This window comes from Sinohyriopsis cumingii, chromosome 3, assembly GCF_028554795.1.
Source record: "Sinohyriopsis cumingii isolate HCF-2022 chromosome 3, ASM2855479v2, whole genome shotgun sequence".
Lineage (NCBI taxonomy): Eukaryota > Metazoa > Mollusca > Bivalvia > Unionida > Unionidae > Sinohyriopsis > Sinohyriopsis cumingii.
In genome coordinates this window covers 70,489,006-70,502,061 of record NC_142963.1, presented here as the reverse complement: position 1 = coordinate 70,502,061, position 13,056 = coordinate 70,489,006, and the positions used below count along the sequence as shown (strand labels likewise).

General features: G+C 36.9%; 1 protein-coding gene across 2 annotated transcripts in view; it reads right to left on the bottom strand.

The window, feature by feature from the left end:
• The window catches only part of LOC149803073 (integrator complex subunit 15-like), a 32,665-nt gene that overhangs the window by 3,459 nt on the left and 16,150 nt on the right, over positions 1 to 13,056 (bottom strand). For both annotated transcript variants that reach the window (XM_089952646.1, XM_089952645.1), the window contains 3 exons: positions 11,245 to 11,413; positions 5,060 to 5,521; positions 1,073 to 1,118 (listed from right to left, as the gene is read on the bottom strand). In XM_089952646.1, coding sequence (XP_089808772.1) covers positions 1,073 to 1,118; positions 5,060 to 5,521; positions 11,245 to 11,413 — 677 coding nt within the window. The remainder of the gene's footprint in view (positions 1 to 1,072; positions 1,119 to 5,059; positions 5,522 to 11,244; positions 11,414 to 13,056) is intronic.

Genomic DNA, 13,056 nt, shown 5'->3' with positions numbered 1-13,056 from the left:
TTTTAAGAAATAGTTATATTATTTTACAGGATTGTTGTTCTTTTGGATTAAAAATTCATGGATAAAATGAAATGTGCTTTCAGTAGGATTTAAACCTTTCAACAACAGTTGTACTCAAATGAAGGATCGATTTGAAGAAGTATTACATTTAATTTTATATCCTGTTATTTTGTATTATTTTTTCTTTCATTTTCAGTGTTACTATTGTTTGAATACCTTATGCTTTTTCTCTATTTTCTCTCTATCCTTACTTACCTCACAAAGCAGTTTAAGCAGTGAGTATAAAATTACAGCCATCAGATACCTTATCGAATGTGTGCATTGAAACAATATAAAATGATTTTTAATTCCTGTTTCAATAGGTTACAAATAAAAAATAAAACAAACACATGGAAAAGCTAATATTTAATTACCAGATTACAGTAATGACCTTGATTTATCAAATACTAGTAGTTGTGTTAATCTCTAGGAATGAAACACTAAGAAAACCAGGGTGGGGTCATCATCCTACGTGGCTCATTTTTCGTTGGGGATTTAAATTCGTGGTTCAGGGCAACAACAAAAACCACGAAAATTGGTCCCCCACAAAAATTGATGATACTACAGTAGGTGGCCCTTCTAGTGGAAAGTCACTTTGTTCTTTCCTGTGCAATTCCAGTTATCGGTCATTCACAAAGGTTAGGAGGACTGAGGCCTTTCCTGGCATAGTTTAGATAATGCTGCAGTAATTACTGTATGTCCACCTAATGCCCATGCCTTTGTAGATGGCAGAATAATTACTCTTCTCTAGTCGTCAGGAATGTCAGCCATCTCCCACAAAGAATCAAAAAATCTTGGTTAGACACACTATGCATCCCTTACCTCCAGCAATTCACTTGTGATGCCATAGGTCCCTATTTCAATGATGGGGTAAATATTTAAGTGTAATACAGAATATAGTAATATAAATATGGCAAAAATTATATATATATATATATATATATATATATATATATATATATATATATATATATATATATATATATATGACAACTTTAAAATTTCTTTAATTAGAGAAGAAATCAGTCTGTACCTGTTTGGTGGAAGAATTTCAAATACTGGCCTCAAGTCAAATTGAGCTGCAAGAGAAAATAAAAATGTATCCATAGCAAGGAATGTCATTGAGGAATATAAAGCCCTACTATAATGCCTGGAAAATGACCTAAATACAAAACTTAGCTGGATACACTAACATTCAGTCATACAAATTGAAAAGGGTAATGCTATATCCATAGCTGCCAACCTGTGAGGACAAAAATACTAATTTCAGGAACAAATATTGATTTTTAAAATTTTAATGCATAAATAACTATTTACAACATCTACAACCATCAGTAAAGTAGGACTGTACCTTCCTTAAGTATTTAATATCAAAGTTGCACATGTTGCACTCTTGCATCTTCTGAATGGGAAACTTTGTTCCATTTCGGTGCCCAATGTCATGGAAATGTGTATGAGTTATATCAATATGTATATGCGATCAAAAATGTACTCGGGGTTTCGTTGCCGCGTACAGTGTCACCTGAGGGTGGTATAGTTTTTCTAGTTATTTTGAAATACTCAGCGAAACTCAACCCATGCTGCTTGTGCAAATTGCCTGCAGCGAAAATCTAAGTACCTGGCTGCGCATATCTGTCACAGCTAGTATACATATAGAGCAATTTTCGCTATAAACAAATTACATTACGATGAGTCTTGTCAGGAAGCTTACCTCTTTACGAGAGCAAATCTCCAGCTGTAGAGGTAATGAAATTTGAGTATTCTTTATTACTATTCATTTTGTTTGACAGAATTGTTTCATACTTTAGATGTTTTAGAATTTATTCTAAATTCTACAGAGAGTCAATACCTAGGTTATACAATGCCATATTAGAAATACTATAGTCTGGTTCGAGTTAGCTATTATAACTGAACAGACAAATTGAAATTTAATTTTATGCTGCATGCATTGAACGATTAATGTAATGGGTAATGAATTCATGTGCGTGCATGCACAACATATATCAGTGCAGAAGTACTTAACCGTGTCATATGTACTGGAGTCACAGAACTCGGTGTGGTTTCTTGTGACATGTATGCTATGTCTGGTGACGTTGGTTCAAAAGAGTGTACTGGTGTTCTTGATGCGAGGGACCAAGGCTTCGCAACCATCAGGTCTGTGTTAAATGTGAGGGCTCTCGAGGGATCCTTCAACAGACTGAGAGGGGTGGACCATGCGTGGGTGCTTCTCTGACCATTGACTAGAGTGAGTGGAACCAGAGATACATCTTGGACATCAAATGGGCGCCACGATAGTTATATATTATGTGTTCCATGTTGTTATTTTCACTATTGCTATCTGAGCAAATTTACATGCATTCCCATTTCAATATCATTATATGAACGATACATTCAAATTTACATGCATTCCCATTTCAATATCGTTATATGAATGACAAATTCATAATTACATGCATTCCCATTTCAATATCGTTATATGAGTGATAGATTCATAAATTTATACATATCCCTATATCCCTTTGTGTTTAATAAGACCTTGTTTATATTGGGGTGTAGATCATATACTTTAATTTTGTTGATCGGTGATAGGACTTAATTCACATTTGTTTGAAATTCCATTAGTTAAATTCATATTTGAGTTTTTTTCACTGAGTTACTTGTTGATTGTTCCATGTTCGGAACCATATATTTTTCCTTATCTTTTTGTTTATAATGGTGTCAGATTTGTTAATATTTAATTTGCATTTATAAATAAACATCTTATTAATGCTGTTGCTTTGGGTGTCTTCACTAATCCAGTCCCAACCCGGCTTCATCTTGTGACACCTAATTAGAAGGTGCAAGAGTGCAACACACGCTCAGGCTGTCTATAGGAGCCTTGTCCACACCTAATTTTTTTTTTTTTTTTTTAAAATCATTATTGATTAAATTGTACCATCTTTCATTGATGATCTGAATATTCTGTGATTTTCTTTCTGAACTGTTTTTCATTCTATCACATGTGTACTCCTTTGCAATTTTACTGTCTGGAAAACGTGTGCAAAATAAATAGCCAGCAACACTAGTAACTGAAAGAGGAAGGTTAATTTCTAATGGAAATTTAGTAAACCGAACTTCAATCAAGTTACATTAAGTTTTCTCTGTTATTTAGGTAAGTAGTAAGTTCAAGCTGAGTTGATCATGAAGCAGCAAGCTGATGTTTAGTAGCTTTTTCATGCTGTTTTATGTCATGGGTGCCTCCATGCCCAGTAGCAAAATCAAATTATACGATTTGCAAAATGTAAAGTGTTCTCCTTACTAGATGGTTTCACAAATCTAAACAAGATGGCACAATTGTCATTCCAGTTCTTTTTTCTTTTCTTTTCTGTAGAAAATTCTGAATCTCTGCTTTCCTATTCAACATGATCAGACAATGAATATTACGAAGATGAGATACAGTGATAGAGGCAACTGTTTGTGCAATCCAATATGGCAGTTAAAGACAGGCATGGTAGCCTCGATTTTGAATGAACCTATCATATTTTAGAACTCTTTTTCCTACATACATGCAGTACACTTATATCAGAATGGAACTGAGTGTCCATTCAAAACAGAAAATTGCAAGGACTTTTTTAAATTTTTATTTTAAAAAACAGATTTTTAACAAGAAAAACATGCACCTGTATTCAGGTCCAAAATAGGGAACAAAAACGGGACACTTGGCAGTATCCTTATCACATTCTTGGTGGGACAGAAAAAGACGTGCTTTTACTCTAATTAGCTCAGACTGTGCTTATCTTGACCCCAGGGAAAGTCTCTTAGACATAATATTTATTACCTTTTATATATTGGTTTTTAAACTGTTCAAAAGATCAATGTTGTTTGTTTGTTTTTTTAAATTGAGTTGTTCATTGTCATGCAGACCTCCATATAGATTTACATGGACTACATTTTAGTATGCATTAGCAAACACTTAAATATCCAGTTAATCTGACAGACAAAAATGCAAAACAGCAATTTCATCCATGCATAATGGGAGTACCCATGAGTACTCTGAATGCCACATTGTACACCTCAGCCTCATGTAGTACATTATGTAGGCAGACTGGACTGCTAAATGAATAGGCTTCTTCCTTACCTCAAATACATGCCATCCACAAAGTGTTGTAACTAGATGATGGAGAACTTAAGTTATTATGAAGAAATTAAATTAGTAACAGAAGGACATGATAACACAATATGACCCATCTTAGGGCAGCAGTATATAAAAAATGTGGCACAGAAATGTATACCATTTTCTTTTTTGTAGTAATATATAATACAGTCTTTTGAGCGACAATTGACAATGTATGGCCTTGCATTAATTTGTTACTTATCACTACATAAAACTTGACTCTTAGCACAAAGAGCAACTATAGTTAACATTGCCCCCCCCCCTTCACTGGTTCCACAGGATATTATTATAATGTCTACCTGGAGTTATTTTTTTTATGTCTATTAACATAAAGGTGTTAGACATCAACAGCAAGGACATATGTGTATCATTATGCACATTATGATATTTGTATTACTTCACGCCTTATTGTTAACAATATAATTACCAGTAAACTTTACATTTATTTTTCTAAGATAGAAATGGCCATTCCGTTAACATGAAAAAATTGATTCTGCTTGTTGTTTCAATTCACGTCCCCAAAAAGGGTTTCAAAATATTTGAACACATTTTTTTAAATTCACACTTCAATTATTTTTTGTTAAACTTCACAGGATCTATATTTTAAACTGTATTTTTAAATACATAACTACCATTGGTGGTCAGGGTGAGTGTTTTGATTCAGTATGTTATAGAAATCTGCCATGATTCACTGATGATCAAATGCATGGAACCAGTCATAGTAGGTTTACATGATGAGATGTGCATTCTAATGTTTTAAAATTTCTATAATAAAATATTCATCTTTTAGACTTTCAGTGATCATTAAAACATTAAAGTGGTAGTTAAAGAAAAGGAAATGGACTTAATTAAGGTGACGGTACTTGCCATTAAGACTTCCTGTAATCATCGCAACCTGTATTGTCTGTCCAAGTCTGTCAAGCGAAACTTGCAACTGACTCTCCTCATCACACTTAAAATTACCATTCTGGTAATGTGTAGCGATGATCTTTGCCAGTAGATAAATATCTCCATACATGAAGAGTTCCTGGTTTAACTCCATGCTTTTGTAAGCCTGTAGACTCAGCAAAACACTGATGTGGAGTTTGGAAAGTAAAGATAACATTTTGTCATGAGATTCAAGCTCAGCACCACTTGGAACCGAGTTTTGATATTGGTCTTTACAGAGTAGTGGTCCAATTACACACCATCGAACAAGTCCATACAGAGGGCAGGTGAAATTAGAGCGAATTCGTATTAGACGAACAGACTCGGAGCACAAACAGGGATCTGAAGAAACCCATTCCGTTATGTATTCTACCAGGCCCACAGGAGGAATGCGACTTTTATCTGAAGAATGCAGATATAAAATAATTAACATACTAAAAATCTTATAACTGTTCCACATTGATGTAGGGACATACAAATCTCTTTTTTAAACACAGAAATCATTCATAAATAATTACATTAAGGTTTATTTCCCTGTTTAATACACTCAAAAAAATATGGTAAATACACCGACAGTTTTACAAGAAGAAAATGAGAAGACAAAAAAGGGAATATTTCTTTGAGTAAACAGTCACATTATGCATGCAAATGCAATACACATGAAGAATGCAAGAGGTGAGAAACAATGTTTAATGCCACTTCAGTTCTTGAGTACTCCAACCACAATCCGTTATCATCTTTATTCCTGTCTAATTAGTTTTGACTATACATAATATAGACTCTAATCCATCTCAGCAAATTTAAGCAAAGAAGTAAAACAGAAAGAATCAAAGTAATATAAATTGTTTTCATGCTGATTGAGCTCTGTAGTAACCAACCATAATTATTTAATGTCTTAGGCCTTTCAGAATTACTTACTTCTTGCTCACACACAATATAATCAATCCTGACAAACTTCAAACAGAGGCCAACCAACATGCTAGATGAATCCATGGAATATTAATTGTTTTATGCTGCTTGAAATTTAGGAACTAAATTATCCTGCCCTGCTTTGACCAGTTCAATTATGCGATCACTAGCAGTATTACCATAAATATACTAAACTGGAACCAATGTGTGAAAAAAATGGAACCTGATCTTGGAAGAAACACCCTTCCATCCAGGAGGTTTAAGTATCTTTAAGGTTCTGGGAGATCCATTGGACTTTCTCCCTCACTTTTCAGTAGTTAGACCACTTGTTAAGATAAAGATGGTGATTGTCCAAATTTCTGGGGACACAAGTGGTTTCAAACTGGAAAATGCCATCTTGACTTGCCCCAGATACTTATCATGCCAATTTATTTATCTGCTCCACATCATAACCTTTGATAATAAAGGTCACTAAAGTATACTGTCATCATTTAATTTGTGAGTCCTTGTATATTGTTGAAAGTAGTTTGGTTGGGAGCTTAAATATTAAAGTTTGATCAGCCAAGTTTTGATTGAACCTGATTTGTTCCCTGCAAAGCAGATGTATTCCTTACAAACTGGATATTGCACATAGTCTCTTGTAAGAGCTTTTATAATACAACTGTTGATACTCTCTAATAAAGGTATAATGCACCAGCAGATCTGGGTCTGTGCAGTTTGCTAGGAGTAACTTGTAGAACAAATAATACTGACCCTGATCTGCCAATGCATTATCCAATGGCAGATATGGGTCTAGGTTGTTTGCAGTTGACTTACAGATGAGTACATGGTACTCTTGTATTGAAATTATCTGATATATTTGTCTGCTAATTAAATAAAAGCTATATGAGTAAAATCTGCAAAATAAAACATGCTATCTTGTCATGATAATAAAAAGCATGTTAAGTTCTTGCTCCTGCAAGTACCTAATAGTAAAAATCATAGTCGTTTGATAGTTTTCATTCTTACAAATCAAGACTAGACAATGATAAAACTTTCCAACTACAGTGCAAATATCTTTCTCCATTATGATAATCTAAGTTTAGACAAAAAAAAAAGGTAAATCCTACAGCATGTACAAGTCCTGGCAGCCTGAATTATGGAAATTGTAATGCCTCCATGCAAACTGGCAAGAATTCTAACTTCAATGAAGTGGAACTTGAGACAAACAAGATCCTGACTTTAACAATCCAACTGTCAACATTGTACATACTAAATATTTCATTACATATTTCATCAGATACCAAATTTATTACTGTACCCTTTTTTTAAGAAAGCAAATATTTTAGTAAATTAGGTTTCTCCAAGAATACTTGCCCAATCACATTACATTAAGAATATTAGCCTGCTACATCGCAAATCCAGCACTAGTCAAAGAAAATAATTGTCTTTTTCTGTCCATTTCAATAGACAAAGGGCAATAACTCTTGCTCATTACCTCCCCATTGCACTGCCAGGTGTTGCTAAGCTGAGCGAGATACTAACAAGGATGCTTGCATGGCAGGGTGGATAGGAGGGTTTTTAAGCAATGTGATTGGGTAAGTATTCTTGGAGAAACATAATTTACTTTTTAAAAAGTTCTCCTTCAAATACGTTCCCCAATCATGTTATGTTAGAAGAACAAGTAACTGGAGGGGATGCTGGGCATCTGACCTCTACCTCAGGTATCCTTCTAGGGAAGAATAATTGTATTCACCATATAAACAATAACCCATTCTCCTAATTGCATAAGCAACACAGCCAGGGGTCACTTGACCTGTGACCCTAACACTTGGTTAAGAACACAATTAATGAAAAAATATTCCTACCTACAAAATTTCACAAGCAAAACCAGTGAAGCTAACAGTCTGTGTTGACTGATCTAGTTGGGTCTTGTGACCATCTGTGCTGTAGTCATAGGACCAACCATATGTAAGGTTTTCTTCTGCAATGCTATATCACTGAGATAAAAACATGAGAAGGTTGACTCTGTATGCCAACCAACAGCTTCTATTATATCTTGGATCAAAATGTTATGTTTGAACATGAAGCTCTCTGAGATGGCTCAAAGCTTCTTAGCCATAATCTTCATGAGGTGATTCTGATCTGGTGAGACGACAGAGTACACTGTGTACAACCCACTTCAGCCATGAAGAAAAGGCCTCGAGGGGTGATATCCTGTGTCCCAGAACTCACCTGAAGGAAGAAGCATTTGCTCGCGCCATGACTTGTCTCTGTGCATTTCAAATAGTGCTTGAAAATGCAAACAGGATCTTGCATTTCTGCTGTTCTTGACCAGACCATGGAAGAGAGAGTGAGTAAGTAATGACTCTTGGGTGACTGATTTTGTTGTTGTTGTTGTTGTAGGGTTTAAAGCCATTTTTCCGCACACAATAGGCTATACATGGTGGCCAGTATTAATGGTGGAGGAAGAACCCGGGAAATCCCTGGAAAGAACCACCGATCATCAAGAAGCTACTGGCAAGCTTTCTCACATACCCACATTGGCAGAATCCAAGATTCGAACCTACGCAGACAGAGGTGAGATGGCAGTGATCTGTAATGGAGAGCGCTTTAGACCACTCGCCACTCGGGGCCCCTTGGGTGACTGATGGATGGTAACAGATTTTGGCCTTGTTGTGTCCAGAGAACCAGTGAACCCTTCAGTTTGAACTGAGAAGAGTTCAGTTTGAAAGAGAAGGCATGCAATTCAATTACACTGCATGCAGATGTTAAAGCTATCATGGAACATGTATGATAGTAACTTCAGTGAATTGTGAGCTAGAGGCCTGAATTTTGAATCAAATTGAGCTATGTTAAAACCATGGATTGGTTCCATTCAGAAACAGTGAGGGATTTTGGTTGACTGAGACCAAAAGGGCCAAATGGTCTGTATCATGCCTAAAATTATGTTTGCCATGATGCCTGAATGTGTCCAATATCAAAGGATGGTAACCTTTGATAGAGATTGGGGTCAACTGCTTCTCAAAGAGCCAGAAGAAAAAAAAGCTGGCCAGTTGAGGGATGGAGACACTCAAAGGGATGATCTTATTAGTATAGCACGAGTCCCTGAAAACATGCCACTTTCCCTTGTAAGCTTTCAGAGTGAGTGAAGGGCCTTCTCTCCACAACCAAAGGTTTAAATTGTCAGTCTTGCACGCCTGTCCTGATAAGAGCCAAACATGGATTAGAGGACAGACTGGACAGGAATGGAACACCTGTGACCATGGTTGTTTGATAAGATTCAGGAATGTATCTGATTTGTGCAATGAAAAATAGATGGTCATACTGACAAAGAAAGTGCCAAATCTAAACACACTTGTTGGGTGATTTGGTGCCTCCCTGTTTGAGGAGGTCACCACCACAGAATTGTCAGACCTAATGAGGACCGTTTTGTCTGAGAATTCATCTTTTAAGAAGTGAAAGACATTGATGACAGCCTTCATTTCAAGGATGATGATGTGTAGAGGTTGTTCCTCTGGCTCCCACTTGCCGCTGAGAGAGAACTCTGAACTGACAATCTGAGTCTCAGGAAGCAAAACTGAAATTTTTTGTGACACCTGGTGGGGGGAATAGGGATGTGAAAATATGCATCCATCAGTTCCAGACTGACGGCATACTTGTACTGTTGAATGGAGAGGTGGATTGATCTTACCATCTCCATCCTGAATTTTGGAAGCATAATTAGTTCTGGCGACTCAAGTCAATGATGGGTTTCGACTTGGACTGTGGAACACTGCCCCAATGAGTCAGAAATGCAAGCGACAAACTAGTTAGCTGGGCCATCTTCTCAAAAGGTCTACCATGCTGGAAGGTCGGTGATGGCTATACGACCGGTGATGGCTGGACGGCCAGTAACGGTGTGGTGGTATAAGGTGGATCCAATGAATCTGGTACAAACCCCATACACCCTGAACTACAGGCCTAAAGACTGTGCTTGGACATGCTGGGGGACTGGATTGCCTAAAATTGGGGAACATTCCCCAATGAGTCAGTATCGTCCATGATTAACTGGGGGTTGTTTTCCTTGACATATTCTGTCTTTCCTTCCCTTCAATACCATGCTGACCCTTTGCTTTGAATGTGCATTTCATGCATTTAGTAGACATTTCACTTGAAACAACACAAAAAGAGAAAACAAAGCATAGATTAGCAAATCACATGCGACTAACTAGCTAATACTGTAGACTAGACTTTCTCTGACCTTGAATTACACATGCTGCATGTTATAAATGATGTACACAATAGTATATACAAAAACAAGTCATGGTAGACATCCATGCTCTGAAAATGCATTATAGCATTTAGATGGCATTCAGCTGAAATGATACAAGAAGAGAGTACAAATAGTAAATTGGTAATTCAACCTGTTACTAAATCACTAATATATATTCCCCATTACTTGAGAAGAAAAAAATGTTGCATTAGAAACTCAGAGACTATGCCTTGAGATTATGTCTTTGCGTATTCAATTGTCCCTTCTACAAAAACAACACATAGAAGGGAAAGCAAGCATAAAACAGCAATACTGCATGGAAATAACTCACTAAAACCAACTCTGTTATAAACGGAGCAAAGACAAGCTAATGAGCTTTCGGAAGGCAATGACAGTATGGGTGACATGTCTTAAAATGACAAAGTCCCAAAAAGGTGACCAAATCACTCAAATAGAAAGAAATTGTAAAAAAGAATGTATACAACCTGTAGCAGAATGATTAATCCACACAATAAACCCAAAAGGAAGTTGAATGAGTCAGTTAGAACACAGAAATGGCTTACTATACAATGTTATCATGTACAGCAGCGCAGCTAAAAACTGGCAACATCTGGTGGCGACAGGGGAAGGTTTTTGCCCTCTGTTTATTGAAATAGACAGGAAAAGACAATTTTGTTTTTTAGTAGGGCTGGATTCTCAAGGTAGCATGCTAATATTCCTAACATAAAGTGACTGAGGAAAGTATTCAAAGGAGTAAAAAAGATCATTGACCATACTGGCCAATGTACTTCAAATATGGGCTTACTGATAATATTAACCTGAATATGGTTACTGTCATAGCATATATTATCACCTTCCACTGCAGATGTGACAGCCAGGCAAGTACAAACCAAGCAATGAATATGACTGACAGCAGCAATAAAGTGGTAAATTCCTACATTATCAATTCCATTGTAAATGTGACAAGCAGGTAAGTACAAACCAAGCATTGTATAGATGGTTGTGACAGCAGTGATAAAGTTGCAAGTGAAGAGAGGTGAGACACTGGGCAAGCGCTGGAACGTCGTGCTGACATTGGGGAACAGGAGGCAGTAATCGTCCACCAGTTTCTGTGCCAAGTCACATACAGCTTGACTCTGACTTCCTAACTCCTGAAAATAATTCAACTTTGGTTACAGGCATCATTTATTTCAGTTTAAAAAAATATGACAGGAACTATCGTAATACTAGTTATGATCTACTCTGCGGCAGTCATTCTTTAGTTTTATGATCACCTATTAATAGTTACTAGCAGCATAGCAGGTAAGTTAGTTAAATATTAAAGACTTGTATAACAACCATTCCCAAAATTAAGGAACCCAATTTAGTCATTCATGAATTTTGGCCCTATGACTTCAGATGAGTGAAGCTGAAACTACAATTTGTAATTCTGATAGAAGTACCTAGATTTATACACTACTGTAATTACGAAGTGCAAACAAAATATTTAATGAACTCCTATCAGAAATTAATTTTGTATTTTCCCAAAACATTCATATTAATTTTTTTATATGACCCCTTAAACATGCAGTCTTAAAGTAAAGTTTACTCACCCATATCAGCAGAGACCAATAGTTTGAATACATAACCACTATTGTGTAAAAAAGCCATCTGTGCATATTTACTCTTATAGCTTAATAGCAATTGCTTTCCAAAATATTTTTAAAATGTTTTGGACTTTGTCATTTAAAGTAAAGTTTTGAATACTAACAAGAACAAAAAAGTAGTTCAAGTGACAGTTAAATAGCTGTACAAAGCAATTTAACATAATGTAATCAAGTAGAACCTGTTAGCAATTTAACATAATCTAATCTAGTACTTATTAGCAATTTAACATAATGTAACCTAGTAGTACCTAGCAGCAATTTAACATAATGTAATTTAGTTTAAGGTGGGGGTAGCAGTCGTACTCCCTTATGGGTAGCTAGTCCACCTCTGGTCTCCACTTGGCACTAAGCTCTCACCTGTAGCTCCAAGAAGCTATAATATGCACAGTGACCACACCACGGGCAATGGCTTCGACTGGCCAGCTAAACTAAGTTGAGGGTAACTGATGGGTCTCAAACCCTTGGTGAGTCAGGGATTGTCACCCATTGCGTGTGAAGCCTGGACCCGGCGGACTGCGCAGAGAAACCACCAGTTGGTCAATGGGGAGAAGTTGGACCCAGCAAAGCAATGTGGAGTGCTAAGAGCATGGAAAGACATGTATGATGCCTTGGACATCCACTGCATCCAGTCTCCATTCCAGCCGTCTTGACTACATCTTGCAACTGGACAAAGTGAAGCCTGGACAAGAGAGTGAGGCTGATGCAGCCAACTCTTCCTCACTTTAATCCAACTCACGCACAAGTCATTTATGTCATCACCCATGCCCAAGTTGTGCAGCGATTAGGCAAGCTGCAATGTGGCAGGTATGGATGCACTGGCAGCCATAGTGGTGGACCTGCATGCAGGCAGCTCAGGCCATATAGTCATCTTCCAGTGACATGAAGCAGAAATGGATGTCGGCAGCCATTTGAGTCACTAAGCAGACCTCTTCAGGATAGCGCTGCTTACCTCTGTAGCATGAGGAAGAAAAGATGCCCCCCAAAAAGCCTGCTTTATCTACCCCAAACAGCTTACCACGACTGGAGGGAATCCCATTCTTGCTGTCAAAACACAAAGAAAACACAAAAGGTTCCACTCACTCTTGGTGTGTGGAACGTACACACTCTATTGGATCATGCAGTGGCTGACAGACCCCAGAGAAGAACTG